At 35.9% G+C, this 18,590-nt stretch overlaps 1 protein-coding gene across 3 annotated transcripts in view; it reads left to right on the top strand.

Moving 5' to 3' along the window:
* The window catches only part of cacna1db (calcium channel, voltage-dependent, L type, alpha 1D subunit, b), a 107,997-nt gene that overhangs the window by 75,718 nt on the left and 13,689 nt on the right, over positions 1-18,590 (top strand). For all 3 annotated transcript variants that reach the window (XM_038294020.1, XM_038294021.1, XM_038294022.1), the window contains 18 exons: positions 95-202; positions 298-350; positions 1,348-1,494; positions 1,672-1,873; positions 1,985-2,143; positions 3,424-3,534; positions 3,710-3,787; positions 5,583-5,666; positions 8,013-8,054; positions 8,806-8,934; positions 9,980-10,045; positions 10,185-10,276; positions 10,381-10,540; positions 10,650-10,777; positions 10,958-11,054; positions 11,158-11,260; positions 12,469-12,570; positions 17,181-17,311. In XM_038294020.1, the coding sequence (XP_038149948.1) occupies positions 95-202; positions 298-350; positions 1,348-1,494; positions 1,672-1,873; positions 1,985-2,143; positions 3,424-3,534; positions 3,710-3,787; positions 5,583-5,666; positions 8,013-8,054; positions 8,806-8,934; positions 9,980-10,045; positions 10,185-10,276; positions 10,381-10,540; positions 10,650-10,777; positions 10,958-11,054; positions 11,158-11,260; positions 12,469-12,570; positions 17,181-17,311 (1,992 nt within the window). The remainder of the gene's footprint in view (positions 1-94; positions 203-297; positions 351-1,347; positions 1,495-1,671; positions 1,874-1,984; positions 2,144-3,423; positions 3,535-3,709; positions 3,788-5,582; positions 5,667-8,012; positions 8,055-8,805; positions 8,935-9,979; positions 10,046-10,184; positions 10,277-10,380; positions 10,541-10,649; positions 10,778-10,957; positions 11,055-11,157; positions 11,261-12,468; positions 12,571-17,180; positions 17,312-18,590) is intronic.

Below are 18,590 nucleotides of genomic sequence, written 5' to 3'. Positions count from 1 at the left end.
TGTGAATTCAGCCCCTCTGTGACTGCCCGGGGCTTTGTTTCTGATACAGCTCTGTGTATTTGAACTGACAGTTTATAACTACATCCCTTTGCAGCATGTGGTGCAGTGTGTATTTGTGGCCATCAGGACCATCGGCAACATCATGATTGTCACCACACTCCTGCAGTTCATGTTTGCTTGTATTGGAGTGCAGCTCTTCAAGGTACAAAACCTCAATGTTATGCATATGCCTAGAATTTGTAATATTTGTATATTATTTGACATAAATTCCATGTTTTTTTACCTTCTCCTTTTTAGGGTAAATTCTATCGATGCACCGATGATGCAAAGTCCAGCCCGGAGGACTGCAAGTTAGTTCTCATTTCTTTCTGGTTCCAAGTTTGTGACTACTAGCATTCTTGCCGGATTGTTCAACAGTCCTATGTTATGTATTCTGCTTCCAAGAAGCCCAGCTTCATCCTCAGGTTTATTAAAGAAAACTATTAAAATTTTCAGGACTTTATGTTGAAGATATGGCTGTTTATTTGTAGACAATTCTTTTTAGACTTGGCATTTATTGATTTCTCTTCTGCTTGTTGTCTACTTTATTATATCTTTACTTACCTCTTGCACATGTTGTGAAGGTCAAGTTAAAGGTCTGGACAGCAAATGAGTCAAAGAACCAAAGTTCAAATTAATAATTTATAAGACAATCATAAAGTCCTCCCTAGACAACTGCAAACAATCAGAACAAAGTCTTTCTGCTTGGTGGCACAATATAAGAAAAAAATGACTGGATGTGTCAGAGCTCAAAATGTAGGACCCAGAATTCAACACAAGACAGATAGTGACATAACTCAAAATAGTTTATTTAAAATGACAGGCTGTGGATCTCAGTAACTAGGAAGGAATCTCTACAGGTGAGAAACACAGGTCAGTGACAACGATAATCTGACAGAGGATGATTATGAACATGCGAGTCACTAACAGTTCAGTCCATGCCCAGAGATTCAGGTTCAGTCCACAGTAGAATCCAGCAGATGACTGAACCCAGGTCAGGCAAAAAGATCAGGACAGGGACAGTCAGGCTCACAGGTCTAAAGGAATTGATTAATTGTAAAGCAAAAGAAGTCAGGATCAGACAATCAGAACACAATAAGTTATGCAAGAAAAATCTAGATAATCTGGCACTGATGGCTGGGACTTAGCAGCTTAAATAGAGGCAGGAGCAGGTGGAACAGATAAGCAGTACTGAGAAACCGGGCAGAGTTAGACAAGTGAATGTAATGAACAATTAAGCCAGTCATCACTACCAAGATCATGACAGGTTGTGTATTTCCTCTGTGTGTTACTATTTTTATAATGTAGGGGAACATACATTCTTTACAACAATGGGGACACAGCCCTCCCCATGGTGAAGGAGAGGATCTGGTACAACAGCGACTTTAACTTTGACAACGTCCTCATGGCCATGATGGCCCTGTTCACAGTCTCCACCTTTGAGGGATGGCCCACGTAAGTATTGCTCAATGAATTATTGTCATTTAAAGTATATAACTGTAGTATTAACAGGTTTATTAAAGCATTCTGTGCTTGTCAATACCCTGTTAAATATGTGCAGGTTATTATTGATATACGATAGATTTATGAGGAAGAAAGACAGGTTGTAACTGGGTCCTGTGTGTCTCACAGTCTGCTGTACAAGGCCATCGACTCTAACAGGGAGAATATGGGCCCCATCTACAACTACCGCATTGAGATCTCCATCTTCTTCATCATCTACATTATCATCATTGCCTTCTTCATGATGAACATCTTTGTTGGTTTCGTCATTGTTACCTTTCAGGAACAGGGAGAGAAGGAGTACAAGAACTGTGAGCTGGACAAGAACCAGGTTGGTGGCTCATGGAGGAGATGGGCTATAGAAACATTTACAAATCTTTAAGAGTTTTCTTTCATGAGTTTGTCTATTTGTTCTTTTGTTGGAACCAAAACAACACCACAGCGTCAGTGTGTGGAGTATGCACTAAAAGCTCGTCCTCTGCGCCGCTACATTCCCAAAAACCCCTACCAATACAAATTCTGGTATGTGGTCAACTCTACTGGCTTCGAGTACGTCATGTTTGTCCTTATCATCCTCAACACGCTATGTCTGGCTATTCAGGTAAGTTTTCCTTGTACTGTACCCTTCTTAAGTATAGAACTCATTCAAATGTGGTCACATACAGCTAACATCGCTCTCTTTTAATGGGATTAAATTAATAGATAGTATCAAAAAATGACGCTTTGGGAAGTAAAAAGGAAAAGGCTACATGGTCTACAACTTTTTACAAATAAACATCTGGAGGTTTCAGTCTGCATGTGTATTCAGCCCCGATTAGTTTAAAACTCTTAAATGAAATCCAATAAACTCAACTGCCTTTAGATGTACAGTAACCTCATGGGTAAGAAGAGTCCATAGGGAACCTTTGACCAGATCTTTGCAGCTTTTACCAGATTATCTTTCAGGATTACCCTGAGTCCCAAGCACTCTGCAGCTTCCTTATCTCTGCTGGAGAAAGGCATCCATGATTTATTGTGGAAAATGGTAAATAAGGTGAAGTACAGTTTTAGTTTTCTGCCACCGTAAGCTGTTTGCATTACCTAAACACATATAATCTTAACCTGGCAGTCTGTTTTACATGTTTCAAAAATGTAAAAACACATGATGAGTGGGATGTCATTATTTAAAACCCTGTACAGCTTGTCAAAGGTGGTGGATGTGGTTGTGGACCCAAATACAGAGTAGAAGAAGGCAGGGATGAAACAAAGCAGCAACAGAAACAAAATCCATGAACAAAATACAGAAAAAAACAAAAACCAGGAGAGGTCAGGGAGAACACACATAAGGAGCAAAGTAAGGACAACAAACCAGCACTGATGAGCTGCACAGGAAGATTATATATGGGACAGAACAAAGACTGCAGTAATACAGTAAGCTAACGGAGGCAGGTTTTTGATAGAAGCAACTAGAAATTAGGGGAAAGGAGACTGGCACAAGGGGGCAACAGAGAGCAACACAAAAAACACAACACAGCATAAATACAATAGAAAACAACTACAATGAGACAAATTATAGCTAACTAAGAAATCTAAACCAAGGGCAGAACCATGACACTAATGCCTCCCAAAACAGCTGGTTGCATATTAGAATAAAAAAAACACACACAGATGGGCTCTTGGTTACCAATTACTTTACTTCTTATGTATTTTGCCAGATTGGATTTGAGTAGAGAGATTAGAATAAAGGGAATTGAATCCAAAAGCAAGTTGTAAAAACTGAAAACGATCTCTTAATCAAATTCTTTGCTAGTTTGTGTTTAACTGTTATATAAAATCTCAGTAAAACAGATCAAGTTTTTTTATGGTTGCAATGATTTCAACTTGAATACACTCTCTCCTCAGCACCATGGCCAGTCTCATCTGTTTAACTATGCCATGGACATCCTTAATATGGTCTTCACAGGAGTTTTCACTGTGGAGATGATCCTAAAGCTCATTGCCTTCAAACCCAGAGTAAGTTTCTTATTCTGAACGCTTGACTTCCTTTTACTTTCCCTTTTAGATCCCTTATCATATCTACCCTCCTATATTCTGATGGTCAACCCTTACTTTGCCTAATCCTCATACCTCATGCTGCTTCCCCTTGTGCCCTTCCCCCCCCGCTGGCTGTGTATGTCACCACACTCAGGGCTATGTCGGTGACCCCTGGAACGTCTTCGATGCTCTGGTGGTGATCGGCAGTGTAGTCGACATCATACTCAGCCAGGTAGAAAGATGTCAGAATGTACAGCTCTGTCAGTCCTTCCTCCTGCTCATCAAGGCGTTACTGCTTTCCTCCTTTTGATCCTTCCTTAGAGACTTTCCTTCCTCCTCTCCTTTCCTTTATTTCCTGTCCTATCTTTGTGTGGGTCAGTCTGTAAAGATAAAGCTTTTTAATGAGTCAGAGTCTTTAACTGTGCATAAGCATACAATTTCTGTGTCTGTAGACGATTAAGGAGACCGATTTTTTGGTTGACGATTAACAGAAGCAAACGTTTAAATGATTAACACCATACTTATGATACCCAAATATGATTTAGATTAATATAGTCCTCCTTTTAGAATTTATTTATAAACAATTATTCTAAAAAAAAGTTAACTTTTCTAAAGAAAAACACAAACTGAATTGTTATTTGTGTAAACTTGTATTTAATGCCCTGCTTCTAATACAATAAGCAATCCAACTTGATGACTAATTAAATTACATTAACTAATTAAATAATCAATTATTTAACTCACACATTCCTCCTAAAATTCTCTTTAAATTCATGTTTAATCATTGCAGGAGAAAAAGAAAATTAAGTAGAGCTCATTTGGACCTGTTGGACCACAAAGTTTTGCAGGTTGCCTTTGTTCATTTATAATTTTTTTAAGCCTTCTACACAATAGTTAAAAAGTTACACATTCAGCAACACTTGCCATCTGCATGTAGGTGAGTCCCAGATCATTGAATTTAGCCTATTGATAGAATAGAGACAAGAGTTTTGATAGTAAATCAATACAGAAGAAGGAAAAAAGTAGCTCTTTGTGAAGAGAGCGATTGTAGATGTTATAATATATAGAAATAAGTTCTCTCTCTAAACAAAAACTATAAATAATGTTGGACCTGTGTACATAGGTGTAACATACAACCTTATAAAAAGACTCAGCTCTTTCTAACAGTTCAATGTGCTTGGTTGTGATTAATGTATCACAGTTTGGTGGTTTCTGGCCTGAAAGCTGACACTTCTAAACTAGTGAGTCTTCATGTGACTCCTACCGGACCTTCAGAGGGAAACTGGATAATACCAACAGCATTGTATTAGCACTGTCAGTTATCTGTTGGATTCATGTTCTTTTTCAACAGAAACATCTTAATTAAAAATACTGTACTGATATTATGCGCTTTCAGAGAGCGGGCCACTGAACAGCTTAAACCTCACATCTTATATTTAGCAAGGATTTTCAAATCTGCACCATTTAGTGTCCCGACTATTTAAAGAGATAAAATTACATGGAAAACAAAAGGCATGGCATGCATTCACAAAAACAAATTGTTGCTCATAAACTGTTAGAAAATAGCATAGAGTGAAGATCTAAACATTCCAGATCAAGTGAATCACCATTTTAAAGATTTAGGTTGTTGGGCTTTATGTATTTATTTGTTTCTTTATTGTTTGATTTATTAGGAAAACTTGCTTTCTTCAAGAAAATTCTTTCTTATTACTAAAGAAATATACTCTTTATTATTTGTCAGGATGCAAAGGCCAGATTGTAAGATGTTGTGCTTTCTGCCCATTATTTTACATTGTATTATTAACATATATCAAAAGAACTGGAAAGACCATAGCTAAATTTTAAAAGCCTGTGTTCCACTAAACTCTTGCAGGAGGCTGTCATTTTCTTTCTGTTTTTATCATAACTCAATGTTTTAATGTACTTTCTACCTGTCAAGCTTCTTTTCTTTCTTACACTTTCTTTCGACTTGCTTTTTGTCTCTCTCTATCCTCTTTTCTGTGTGTCTCTGTTGCCTGTGCTTGCAGAACTATTTTGCTGATGCATGGAACACGTTTGATGCCTTAATTGTTGTGGGTAGCGTGGTTGACATTGCCATCACTGAGATCAATGTAAGTAGTCATTTCTCACATGTCTTCTCTATGTTTTTCCAGCTGTAGTGCTTCGCTTCAGTGTCAGAGTTGCATTCAAGAATACAAAATGTTTCATTAGGATTTTCCACAGGTATCAACAGATTTTATAAACATACAGATAAATATCTATTTAAATTCTATTCTCTATTTTATAAAATTCTCTATTTTGAAAATAGAGATTATAATAAAGGGTTGGCAAATCTATTTAAAGTTCTTGTTTTTCGTTGTTCTAAACTTCTTTAGGATTATTGTCTTTGAATGCAGCTCAACTTTGTTGCACGTAAATAGGATTTCTGTATACAATTTCTTCATAAAACTGTTAAGTCATTCTACTGCAATCAGCTCCACGTCCTGGTTCATTACTCGTGTCCACAACTTGTTTAAAACTGTTTAAAGTGAACACACATGTCAGCAGCAAACAGTTAGAAGTTATAATGTATAACATCTATTTATGCAGAAATAAATGTTATAAGATATTTAATTGACAAGTGAAAGTTTTCATGAGAGCATGCTTACAATTCATGAAGGATACAGCGTGGTCGGTTTATAAAAAGGCAGGACATAGTTCTGCTCTGGGTTAAGACTGACTGACATTTTTTCCTTACCAGTTGTTTTAAATCATGACTTTTAGTATGCATGTGTCTTAACCAGTGGCTTGCAAAGCTATTCATATCCCATGAACTTTTTCACTTATTGTTACATTATAACCTCAATTTTTAGTCTATTTTAGCTGGAGTTTGCAGAATTTACAAATGTAGAGTACAATTGTAAGAATAGGTAACATGGTTTTAAAATTGCATCAGGGATGAAAATCTGAAACATTACTGTGTGGACACATGGTCAGCCAATTCTTTGCAGAAACACCTTTTGGTGCAATTCGCCTTTCCTTTCCAGTGCAGTTCTGTCTGTATATTAGCATTGTTGCCTTTGATGGAATTAAGGCCAAGTGCATTGCAGCTCCCAGTGGTAAATTTTTCCAGAATTGTATTTTGCCGAATTTATTGTCTATGGTTAAGAAAAGCTTATCATAAAACTGCTAACACCACTTTTCCCAATTGTCATGGTCGGCTCAATCCAGTGTTTTTTTTTCTTTTTTCTCCTACAAATAGTGCCAAAAAAAGAATTTTAGTTTTATCTGATCATATCAAGTTCTTCCAAATGCTTGCTGTGTCCCTTATACGGACTACAAACGTCATGATCGGTTTAACAAATCTGACCCACATGCAGAGAAACCACTCAGAGAATATGGAGAAAATTTCCACAGGTTTATTTGTAGTAGTGAGAATTGGCATTGGGTCCGGAACTCAGTGAACTGGTGAACCAGAACTGGAAGTCAGAAGGGAAGATCACAGAGATCAGTTCAGGGACCTTGGAAATTTAGGCTGCTGTTAGAATTATGCTGGAGAGAGACTCATGTTTGAGGGCGCTCTATTCAATCCTTGAATCCAGTCAGTGTGGGATTATCTGGAGAATAGGGAACACGTTGGAGAGCGGACAGGTAGACAAACGTTGGAACTGGAGGAGTAATGTAGCGGACTGTCACTTGAATTGCCAGGGGAACTTGAACGGATTATGTGGAGGTTTTCCCCTGCCCAGTGTGTACTCTGTTTTTCCTTCCAGGGTGAGAAGGTCCAGGTATCCAGTTTTACAGGAAGGCTTCCTGCCGAAGAACAAAGACAAAAACAACATAAGTCTCAGAGAAACAAAGCTCAGGTTAGACTCTGCTACTCTCAGCTTGGCTAGAGTACCCAAAACTGGCAAACACTGGCGTCGAGGTAGTTACAGTCTACTGCTCAAATACTCCTCCAGATAATGCTCTAATGTCCCGCAGGTGTGCAGGGAGGCCCAACGAAGACAGGGCACCTCCTGGTGGTGAAGAGAAGGAAACACACAAACAGACCACTCAACCTGGATTCCTAACAGATGTTTTTTTTTTTATAGCAGCCTTTTTTTTATATGGCTTCCTTCAAGTTACTCTTCTATGAATAATTAAAAATACTTTTTTCCCCCCTTTTTTATATTTTGTTTAATGTTGGTCTAAAACTCCAATAAAATATACTTAAGTGTTTAATAACAATATACAAAAAGTTCAAGGGAAATGAATCATTTTACAAGGCACCGTTATGTTTTTGGTGTCACCTCTGAAGTGTAAAACATTTGCATGAAGAGCTTAACTTTGCTGAAGAAGTTCTTTGAGGTTTAAACATTTTAAACATTTTCTGCCAGTAATTCTTGTCGAAAACAAAGTTAGTGTGAAAGAATGTATAGATTGGTTTGAAGCTGTGCAGCTGTAACTTGGAATAATTATAGACTTTTGGTTTTAAGTCGGCAGCCATTCCTGTTGTCAAGGTGGTAGAGGATCCAGGGGTAAGGATAAGCCCCACCTCTTCTATTCAAAAACTTCATCCCTTTGTTATCATCTAAAAGCAAAAAGCATCTACATCGGTCTGTTGTGACACTTTTGTCAAGAGATTGCTTGAATCAATACGATGCTTTTTTAAACCTTAATTTGTTGTTAATACTTAAGAATGCAGAAGGGTTTGTGTTTGAACTGTCAGTATCGTCATAGTCCTGTTTTGGGTCTTTCTGATTTGTGGTATTTTGGTCTAAGTTTTAGTTTGACCATGTTTTTCATCTTGTCCGGGTGCATGGCATGATAGGAACTAGGTTAAAGTGTATAAAGTCAGATTACCGACCACTTCTCTTTACACCTTCAAGCTAGGCTGAGCTCCATATTTGTGTTTTTCCAACACACAACCCTTTATCTTTGACTAAGGTATATTTAGTGTTATTTTGGAGCAGCCTGTCCGTTTTAGAATCAGTTATCAGATGTTAATGAACTATGTGTGTTGTCCATGTAGGTCTGTTAATGCCATGGGGTGTAATCCTCAGTAAGACTGCATGCAGGTTAGTTGTTGTCGTAAAGCGGGACTGTTATTATCAACAGGGTTTGGATCCACCTCCGTGTTGGCTTTTATCTAATATAATTCATTCATAAATGTTGGAGAGATGCATGCATCACTGTGCATGACTTAAAGTTTAATATAAAGCCCCAAATATTGCATTCCATGTAATGCACAGTTTTGTTTTTTGTGTCTTGGTTAATCTTTGCAACCAGAACACAGAGGACAGCGCTCGCATCTCCATCACCTTCTTCCGCCTGTTCAGGGTGATGCGGCTGGTTAAACTCCTGAGCAGAGGTGAAGGAATCAGGACTCTGCTTTGGACCTTCATCAAGTCTTTCCAGGTGATGTTTTGAAGCCTGCAGTGCTATAATAGCATATTTCTAATGTTACCATTGTTTATGCTTGGTGTAAAGATAAAAAGTTCATCAAATCCAAGTGAATACAAAAAACAGATCACAAGTAAAACTATATATATATATATATATATATATATATATATATATATATATATATATATATATATACATATATATATATATATATATATATATATATATACAAGTACAGTAAAACAACTGAAAATATGTGTTATATTCAAGGTCCTTCAAAGTTGCCACCTCTTGCTTTGATTACTAATCTATTTATTATATATATATATATATATATATATATATATATATATATATATATATATATATATATATATATATATATATATATATATATATATATATATATATATAAACAATCCTTTATGTGTGTGTGGTCCAGAGTGTATATAGAACTTTATAATAAGTGACAAAACACAGCCACTATTTAAAAATTTTTACATGACAGTCAGAGATTTTTAACTGTACAGGACAATGGAACAAGGTCATACTATTTTTTCAGCTTTCCTGTTTTCTGTTAAAACTCCTGCTCTATCAAGCTTCTGGATAAAACTGAGACAATTATCTGCATGTCAAAGAAAATAAATAAATAACCATGATGTCAAACGGGACCTCGACACTCAAACTTTATCACATACGGTAAATTAAAACAATCTGACCATAAAATATGATGGCTCCAACTTTATTGGTAAAAGCCAAACATAGCTTCTCAGATTTGCAGCCACATTTAGCTTAATTAAAAAACATAATTCTTTTTAGATTTGGAATTTTTTTATAGATTAGAATTTTTAATCCGATTTCACTAAATTCCTGAATACTGGATTTAGCTTAGCATAAATACCTCAGCACCTTTTGTCTCTGACCTCACATCATTAGATTAGTTTGTCTGTTTAATATTTGCTAAAAACTCTTTGAACTTTACTTTGTGTAATTCCCCAATAAACACACATTGTAAAAAAGAAAATAAGGAATACTTTTCTTTTTCATTTCCTCCTAGGCTCTTCCCTATGTTGCCCTCCTGATAGCCATGCTGTTCTTCATCTATGCTGTAATTGGAATGCAGGTGATAGTATCTGACATATAGATAACATTTTGGCAAATATTAGGATTCTTTACACTTGCATGTATAAAGCTCCCTGTTTCTGTATCTATTTCTATTCCTATAGTTGTTTTAAAACTTACTCGCAGAATTTTGCTTTTAGGTGTTTGGAAAAATAGCAATGGTCGACGGAACCCAAATCAACCGTAACAACAATTTCCAAACGTTTCCTCAAGCTGTCCTGATGCTTTTCAGGTTCGCACATTTTTTATCCTTGTTTGGGGAATAGCATCAGAAAAAAAATATAAACATACAGTGGTTTAGTTTCTTTGTAAGTGGCTGTTTTAATTTGATACCAGGTGTGCCACGGGGGAAGCATGGCAAGAGATCATGCTGGCCTGTCTGCCGGGGAAGCTGTGTGACTCCGAGTCAGACTACAACCCCGGAGAGGAGAGAACATGTGGCAGCAACTTTGCTATAATCTACTTTATCAGCTTCTACATGCTCTGTGCTTTCCTGGTACTGCTGAAGACAGCTCATGTTTTTACCACAGACTTTCTAGTCAACCAGATTTCATAGAAAGGTAATTACTTGAAATATGCTAAAATCTTGCATGTTTTTGTTACAGATCATCAACCTGTTTGTAGCTGTGATCATGGATAACTTTGATTACCTGACCCGCGATTGGTCCATCCTCGGCCCTCATCATCTGGATGAGTTTAAAAGGATATGGTCTGAATATGATCCTGAAGCTAAGTAAGAAGAAATAATCCTTTTTTTTTAAATATGAGTCATATTTAAAAAATGTTAAATGTCACCTATTAATGTTTTTCCAAAACACGCAAAGATTTTTTTTTTTATTATTTTCAATCATTTCTGATTAAAACTATTGCCTCCTGTTGTGATGCCTTTCATCTCAACATACTGTCTCGTTAGGGGCAGGATAAAACATCTTGATGTGGTCACTCTATTGAGGAGGATCCAGCCTCCATTGGGCTTTGGCAAACTCTGTCCTCACAGAGTCGCCTGTAAGGTGTGTTTTTTAAAACTCATAATCTCCCTTTTGCAGAAAAAAAACAAATCTTCCTTGTACCTGCATGCCTCTATGCTAATCTGAGGTCTGAATTCTGTTGCAGAGACTGGTGGCAATGAACATGCCCCTCAACAGTGATGGGACCGTAATGTTTAATGCTACCTTATTTGCATTAGTCCGCACTGCTCTTAAGATCAAGACTGAGGGTGAGTCTGCAGCGCATGCTGTACCTGCAAAACTAGTTTTCTTTTTTCATCACAAATTGATGCTGCATAACAGAGCAGGATTTTACAATAGTTATAAGTTTGAAGGTAAACTCCATTGCATGGAAATATTTTGAGGAAACAAAAAGACAGGATAGACGTAGTACCGTTGTTTGCAGGCATATACAGTTTTGGGTAAAAGCAAACCTATAGCTGTCTTATCCCCCATAATATAATGAAGTAATAGCTGCTATTTTGTGAAGTATCTTAAACCTCTATTGTACCACATGGGTAAATTCTTGATCAACTTCTATTTTTCTTTTGTTTAAATATTCATGTTTCATATTTTCCTTGCAGGTACTATTCTGATTTTGAATGATCGTTTTTGTTCAGATGACGATCGGTTTTATGTTTGTTATGTGAAACACGGCATCTTGATAAGTGAAACACTTTTTTTTTATTGACATAATCATATAAATGATGTTTTCTTAAATTCTAGGATAATACAAACACAAACAATAATCAAACTTTAATTCGATCTTAACTTTGGATTCCGATATAAAATCTGACATAGAATCTGACCTCTTTCAGTAAACAAAAGCATAGCTTAATCTACAGCACCATAATGTCATCTCTAGTAGATACTGCTTCACTTAATGGTAAAATAAGTAAATCAGCGAGATGTGGTAAGGTTATATTGTGCCAACAAGCAAGCATACATACCCCTGTTTTTATTAAATTAAGTTGTTCCCTGTGCTAATTAGTATTAATCTGAAATATTACTGCTTACATTTAAAGCAGTCATCAGACATAACTATATTTTAAATACTTTTACGTTTATTGTTACCTCTGCTAAACATAAACATTTGTTAGTCATTTGTCACACTATATTTTTATGACGAAAAGGATTTATCGTTCATCACATCTGATGTCATAAGAATCCTTTATTTTTTTAAATTATTCATTCATTCCAAACTCAATCTGTGGCATTTTGATAAATAAGACTTAATGAAAGTTTGTCTAAAACCTACAGATCCCAAAACATTTTTTTTTTTTTTTGCCACCAGAGGGAGTTTAATTCCACTCTATTCAACAGCTATGAGTCAGTAATGGTTATAAATATTCCACATACACTGAAGTTATTATTTTTTTTTTTTCTGAATAAATGTCACCCTTTTTTCAACAACAATAACATTTTTACTTTTTCAAAGGTAACTTGGAGCAAGCAAATGAAGAGCTGAGAGCTGTAATCAAGAAGATCTGGAAAAGGACCAGCATGAAGTTGTTGGATCAAGTAGTGCCCCCAGCAGGCGGTCAGTAATCATTACTCATTTTTAAAGTACCTCACTAATCCTAAATGGTTATTAAATGTTCATATAGCTGATTTATTTCAGATTCCCTTTAAAAGCTTTTCAAGATGCTGATGACAGTTTTACCCTCAATCATTTTAAAATGTATTTCTTCCCTGAATCTATGGATGAAATGTGGACTAAAAGGGAAGTGAAGAACACCGCTTTTAAAAAAAATAAATAAATATGTCATTTAATAAAGGGAGGGCAAGAGCTATTATTTCATATTATTATTAAAGGAATGGGGATAAATGTTGGGATTCATTTATTTTCCAAAAAAGTGACAGCTAAATGACTTTTAAAACAATGCATCGATTACAGTTGCAGTCATGATAATCAGGGATACTTTCATGTATAATCAAGCGTTTTTTTTTTTGCATTAGTTTCTTTCCATGGTCCCAGCTTTTAAACAGAGTCTGTAGCTTTAAAGGGTTATAATCCAGTTTTTTTGTAAGTCTTCCATTTTCAACTTTGATCTGTATTCAGGATCATTGTCCAATTGGACATCTTATTAATTAAGGTTTCAACCTTCCAACCCAAACTGTCATCTTCTTATTTGAAAGAGGATTGGTTATGCTGTTCAGAAACAGCTCAATCTTATCTCAACCTGAAAAATCTTTTAATTAAATGTTCCAGACGTCACAGTCTGCAGTAATGTAAGTTGGTCAACAGCTGAGAAAAGAAGCTGCTTCACCACATTTAGCTCCAGATATCCTCTGAGAAAACAGTAGTAACTGTGTTAGTGGTAGCGTCTTGCTGCTTCACTAACAATGATACTGGGGCAAAGGATAAGATGGGTGAAATAATGATTTTTTTACTTCACCTAAAAGTTAAAGCTCACTAGCTTTGACATGAGGCATGACTGTAGGTCCCAACAGGATAATGATCCCAAATACAAATCTTAGCTGCTTTTGGGGGACTAAATAAGTTAAAGATACTTTGGAGAAGTCTTGACCTCAATTATGCTAGAAATGCTTGAATTGAGCTTAAAAGTGGCTTCTGGAAAACAACCCATTCTCTCTCAGTTTTTACAGGAAATAGTCAAATATGGCATAATTTCCTCTGGGACTCATAGAAGGGATTATCGTACAGCATCTATTTGAACCTGTACAGAAATTTTTATTCTTTTTGGCTTGTAGAAAACAAACATGTGCATCCTTGTGCTATAGCGGTTCGATCAGTGCATGGGTTGCATGGTGCATGCATGCTTTTCTGCATTTATGCATGATCATTATACACTCAAAAAAAAGCTTATTTCTATGTATCAAAGTCCCAAATGAATTGGATGCATTTATTGTTGTAGGTGAGCGCATATAAACTCAGAACTTAAAATGTAAGGTTAAGATATCTAATGTGTCGTGAACATTTAAATGTTTGTCAGCCTAGGAATAAGCAGCTTTTAAAGCATCCTCACTTGTTTTGCTTCAGTCTGTTAGAGTCAATGATGCTGCATGTTATGTATCTGTTTTAACTTGTTTAAACCCATAACTCTCCTCTTTTTTCCTTTTTGCTTCTGCTTTTTTCTGCCAAGCTTCTCTCACTCATAGCGTCCTCCGCTTTCAGTCGCTGGCATTGTTTTTCTTCTCTTTCTGCCGTCCTGAGCTCTTTGGAGTAGTTCTGCTTTAGTTTGGTGGCATGAAACTGATGATACCTCTTTTTGAAAACTTCAACAGGCTCTGTCAAAAAAAGAGAATCAATGTTCACTTATGTGCTTTTCTATTTTTTTATTATTAAATTACAGTAAAATAGCCTGATAGAGGGTTTCAAGGAATAAGTTCACTGGAATAAATAATTTATCAATTTTATATATATTATGATTACCTTAGCTAAGAAGTGCTTAACTCAGAAATAGGGATTTCAGTATTTGTCATTGATTCTCTTTCTATTAGAGCCTCTTGAAGTGTAATTCACGCTGTTTCAGGTGATGTAGAGATGCTGTCCTTAGTTAAAATATTCCAGTGGCCAACACTTCCAATATAAAGTGACCATTGGCAGTTGTGATCTTTACTTGACCACATTCTGGCAACAAAAAGGTCAAAGAAAGGTGGCAACCATATTTAAACATAAATCTGCTACACTACATGATTCAGCTGCATTGGTTCTTTGCTCTGCTCCCCAGTCTGCTTCAGCAAAAGCTTGTCTGAGTAAATCAGACCCATACCTGATGAGCCTCCCTGCATGGCAGATAGAGCAAGTTTGCATTTACAGCTTCTTTCAGGTTCAGCATCCTGTGTTTATCTTGTAAACCCTTGTGATAGATAGTGAAGATCTGACTTGCTTGTGCTCTGCTGTTTTGTTGCATGGACTTGCTGCTGCAGATTATGTTGCTCCAAGAGATGTGAAAAACCACTACTTGTTTGACATGATAGAGATGTTATGTTCTTTTTTCAAGACATCAAGCAGTTTTTTCAATGCAACCAACTGTTAGTGGACAATGCCAAGAATAAGTTTGCACTGTGACTTTGTGGTGTATGTTTTGGTCCATCAAGTTTAGTTAGATTTTCCTTCAGTGTTTTTTTTTTTTAATACCAAAACAAATATTGTTTGAATAAAAACCCAAATTTATTAAAGTTGAAAAAGGTTGCAGAAGTATGAAAAATGCTGATTAAAGCTAAAGGCCCCAAAAAATGCAAATAAGTTTCTTTTCAGATGGTTTAAATGAGACTTTTTTTCTTTTTTTTGTCAACCTTATTTCCACATATTTTGTGCATTTTAAGGCAGATTGGAATGATGAGCGTCTATGCTTCAGCGCTCTGGAGTGCAAAACATATTTAGTATGACAACTGATAAACTCAAACAATTATTATGTTGTTTGACTTGAATTTAGTTGAAATCTATTGGTAAGATATGCTCAAAGCTAAAGCTCTAACCCACAAATAGAGATTCTAGACCATTTAGATTTTTTTTTTTTGCATCCTAATTTTCCTCTTCCTTATTTCTATTAGCAGTAGTGGAGGTATCTGCAGAGACAGCTTTGATACATTTAAATGAGCATTTTTGCAATGTAAATGCTTGATATTCTGTAGTTTATTTGAGCCCTCACATTAACTCTTAGACTGCCTGGAGGCTGCTAACATCTTTAAATGCATCATGTTCCATGACAGACAGAGGTTATAAGCTAAAAAGGACAGATCAGCTTTACCATAAAATATTAAGCCTTCCTATTTTTGCTGTTATCTCTCTCTCTCTCTCTTTAAGTATCAACCTGATAGACTATAATTTCAATCTTCTTCTCTAAGTAACCTCTTTCAAAGCAATAAAATGTCATGTCTGCAACATGTTAGGACATAGTGCATCCAGAGTAACATCCAACGTTTGACTAGTTCCTGTTTGGGATCAAAATTAGCAGGGCTGAAACAATAAATTGGATTAATCGTGATTAATACATTATTGAAATAATTGTCAAGTAATTTAGTAATCGTTAACTGGAGTAAAGAGACTGTAAAATATGCTTTTAGCTGTCTGAGCAACCCACTTAGAGCTGTAATTATATCAAAATTGTAAAAATAAAATATATGAACATTTTGCATTTAAGACACAAAATGTTTCTGCCTGTCAACATGCTCTATCCAGAACCCCGCAAGTATTATAGTTCTAGTTTAACCTGGTTTAATTTCGTAAAAAAAAAAAAATGTCTTTAAGGAACTTTAATTATTAATCAGTTAATTAAAAAAATACATCAACAGATTAATCAATTTGCAAGATAATCATTGCAGCCCTAAAAATAAGTCAACTTAGGGTATAAGACAATATTTTCCTACATGTCTAATACTAAATTATGTTAACAAGTCCTAATTCAATATATATATATATATATATATTTTTCCTAAACTAATTAGACTAAAAGATATTTTAAACACATTAAAAATTTAACAAAAGCTGAACAAACATAGAAAACAGGTAATGGGTTGATCTGTTAAATGTTAAGTATTAAGTTAAACTGTATCATGGCTGAAAAATAAAATACTCAGAATAATTGTGATTAAATGAAGTTAATATCATCAACTGGAGTAAGGAGACTCAGGAAGAAAAACCCACAGAGCAGTATTTATACCTTCTCCAGAACTTCTCAACAGGCAAGCTTCACTTTAATACTTTCTGTATACATTTTCAAGGCACCTGTTACTATCTGATTTTTAATGAATCAACTGAAAAACGTAAACAGATTGCTCAATTACAAAAAAAAAAAATAATTGTCAGTTGTAGGCCTATTCTATATTCTAAGAATATCCTTTATTTAGACATTTTTCATGCTTTTTCAACTTTCTGATTTACAGGTTGTATTTGTAACAAAGGTTTTATGGTTGTATTGTGTAGCAAGCAGCTTTATCTTTAGTCTGGCATCACTAAAGAAATCAATTGTAAAGTCAAAATTGCTATCTTTTTTTTTTTTTGAATAAAAATGAGTCATAAAAGGCGGGTTTGTAATGAGTTAGATCCTCCTTAATTGACTAAAGAACACATCTGGATGCTTTGTGTGTGGTATCAAGTATCAGTTGACAGCAGACTCCTGTTGCTAAGGTGTTTTGGTCCTGATGTGGGAGGCTTCTGGTGTGTTTGGTCTGTTCACTTAGATGACGAGGTAACAGTGGGGAAGTTCTATGCCACCTTCCTGATACAGGACTACTTCAGAAAGTTCAAGAGGCGCAAAGAGCAAGGTCTTGTGGGAAAGAGGTCTTGGGAGAACACCACCTTGGCTTTACAGGCGAGTAAAAACACTGCATCTCTAATTTTCCTGAACATCGTAAATTAATGAATACATTAATTAAAAAATAAAAATTTCAGCTCAATAAACATTTGTATATTTTTTATTTTTATTTATTTACCTTTAAATTAGTAATAGTTACCATTGTAGAAGATGCATATCAAACTGGACCAAATTAAAGTCTTGAAACGTGTCATTCAAAAAGAGCAAATTACAAAAATAATAAATTCCATTCTGGATTGACTCAAATATTTGTCTTTGCCTGGTAGGTCTCGACAATTTTAAACTAGTTTGTTTTTGCCTTTAAACATTGGCTTTGTTTCAGACACTGACAGCTTAAAAGCAATGCTGTGACAGGTTGCATTTGATGATCTGATCCCCCTAGGGATTCCTTTGTACAACGGGCCTTAAAGGAAAAGTACACCCAAAACATGATTAGCCTTCATTTTCTACTCACCCCCATGCTGAACAACACTCTGGAGTACTTTTTTGATATCTCAAATGCATCTGGAGATCTGGGAGGCTTCTTGCTGTCTGCTGACATTCAAATAATGGAGCTCTATGGCGCCCGAGGCAGAAAGGTCCATAAAAGTCCACAAAAAACGTGTCAATATTCCTCCATACTGCTCGTCCAATGTATTCCAAGTGTCCTGAGTGGGTAGCATCCAGAATTTACTCAAAACGAAGTCATTTAGAATGTTTTTAGAGCATAAACAGTAGTGTATAGGATTTCCTGAAAGCGCGTTCACGAGTCTACGGAAACCGCGGCAGACCAAACCAGCACATTCAGCTCGGCAAAGAACTCATGCTCTTCCTCAACACTGAAGTCCTCAGACATTTTTCTTTCGTTGTTTCTTTCTTTGCACAGGTAAACAGCACATTTCTTCTTCTACGCTTGCATTATCGGCAGAGCAGACGCTGAATGCGCATTTTTGTTTTTTTTTAATCTAGAGATTTATCCTCTTGTTTCCATGCACCAATCTGTCCGACTTAAATTAATAGTTGATCACAGGCTTTAAATGCATGTATTTCTGACACACTTTAAACAAATAACTAATTTGTTAGTGGGACTCTAGGAAACTCGACTGCTTGCTATGGAATCAAGTGTGCTGGATCAGGGACATATCTACATTTTGCAGAATTTTTGAAGACTTGATGAGCTTGACACCTCTGATCTAAAACATGAACTCTGGGCACTGAGGAACCTGACTTTGAAACACAGCCTTTAACTGTCCTTACAAAAATTCTGGTCCTGTGCATGGTGCAGGAATATATGTCT

This window comes from Cyprinodon tularosa, unplaced genomic scaffold (genome assembly GCF_016077235.1).
Source record: "Cyprinodon tularosa strain WSP-4 unplaced genomic scaffold, ASM1607723v1 ctg333, whole genome shotgun sequence".
Taxonomy (NCBI): domain Eukaryota; kingdom Metazoa; phylum Chordata; class Actinopteri; order Cyprinodontiformes; family Cyprinodontidae; genus Cyprinodon; species Cyprinodon tularosa.
Note: the sequence above shows the minus strand (reverse complement) of the source record. Positions and strands in the feature narration are given on the sequence as shown.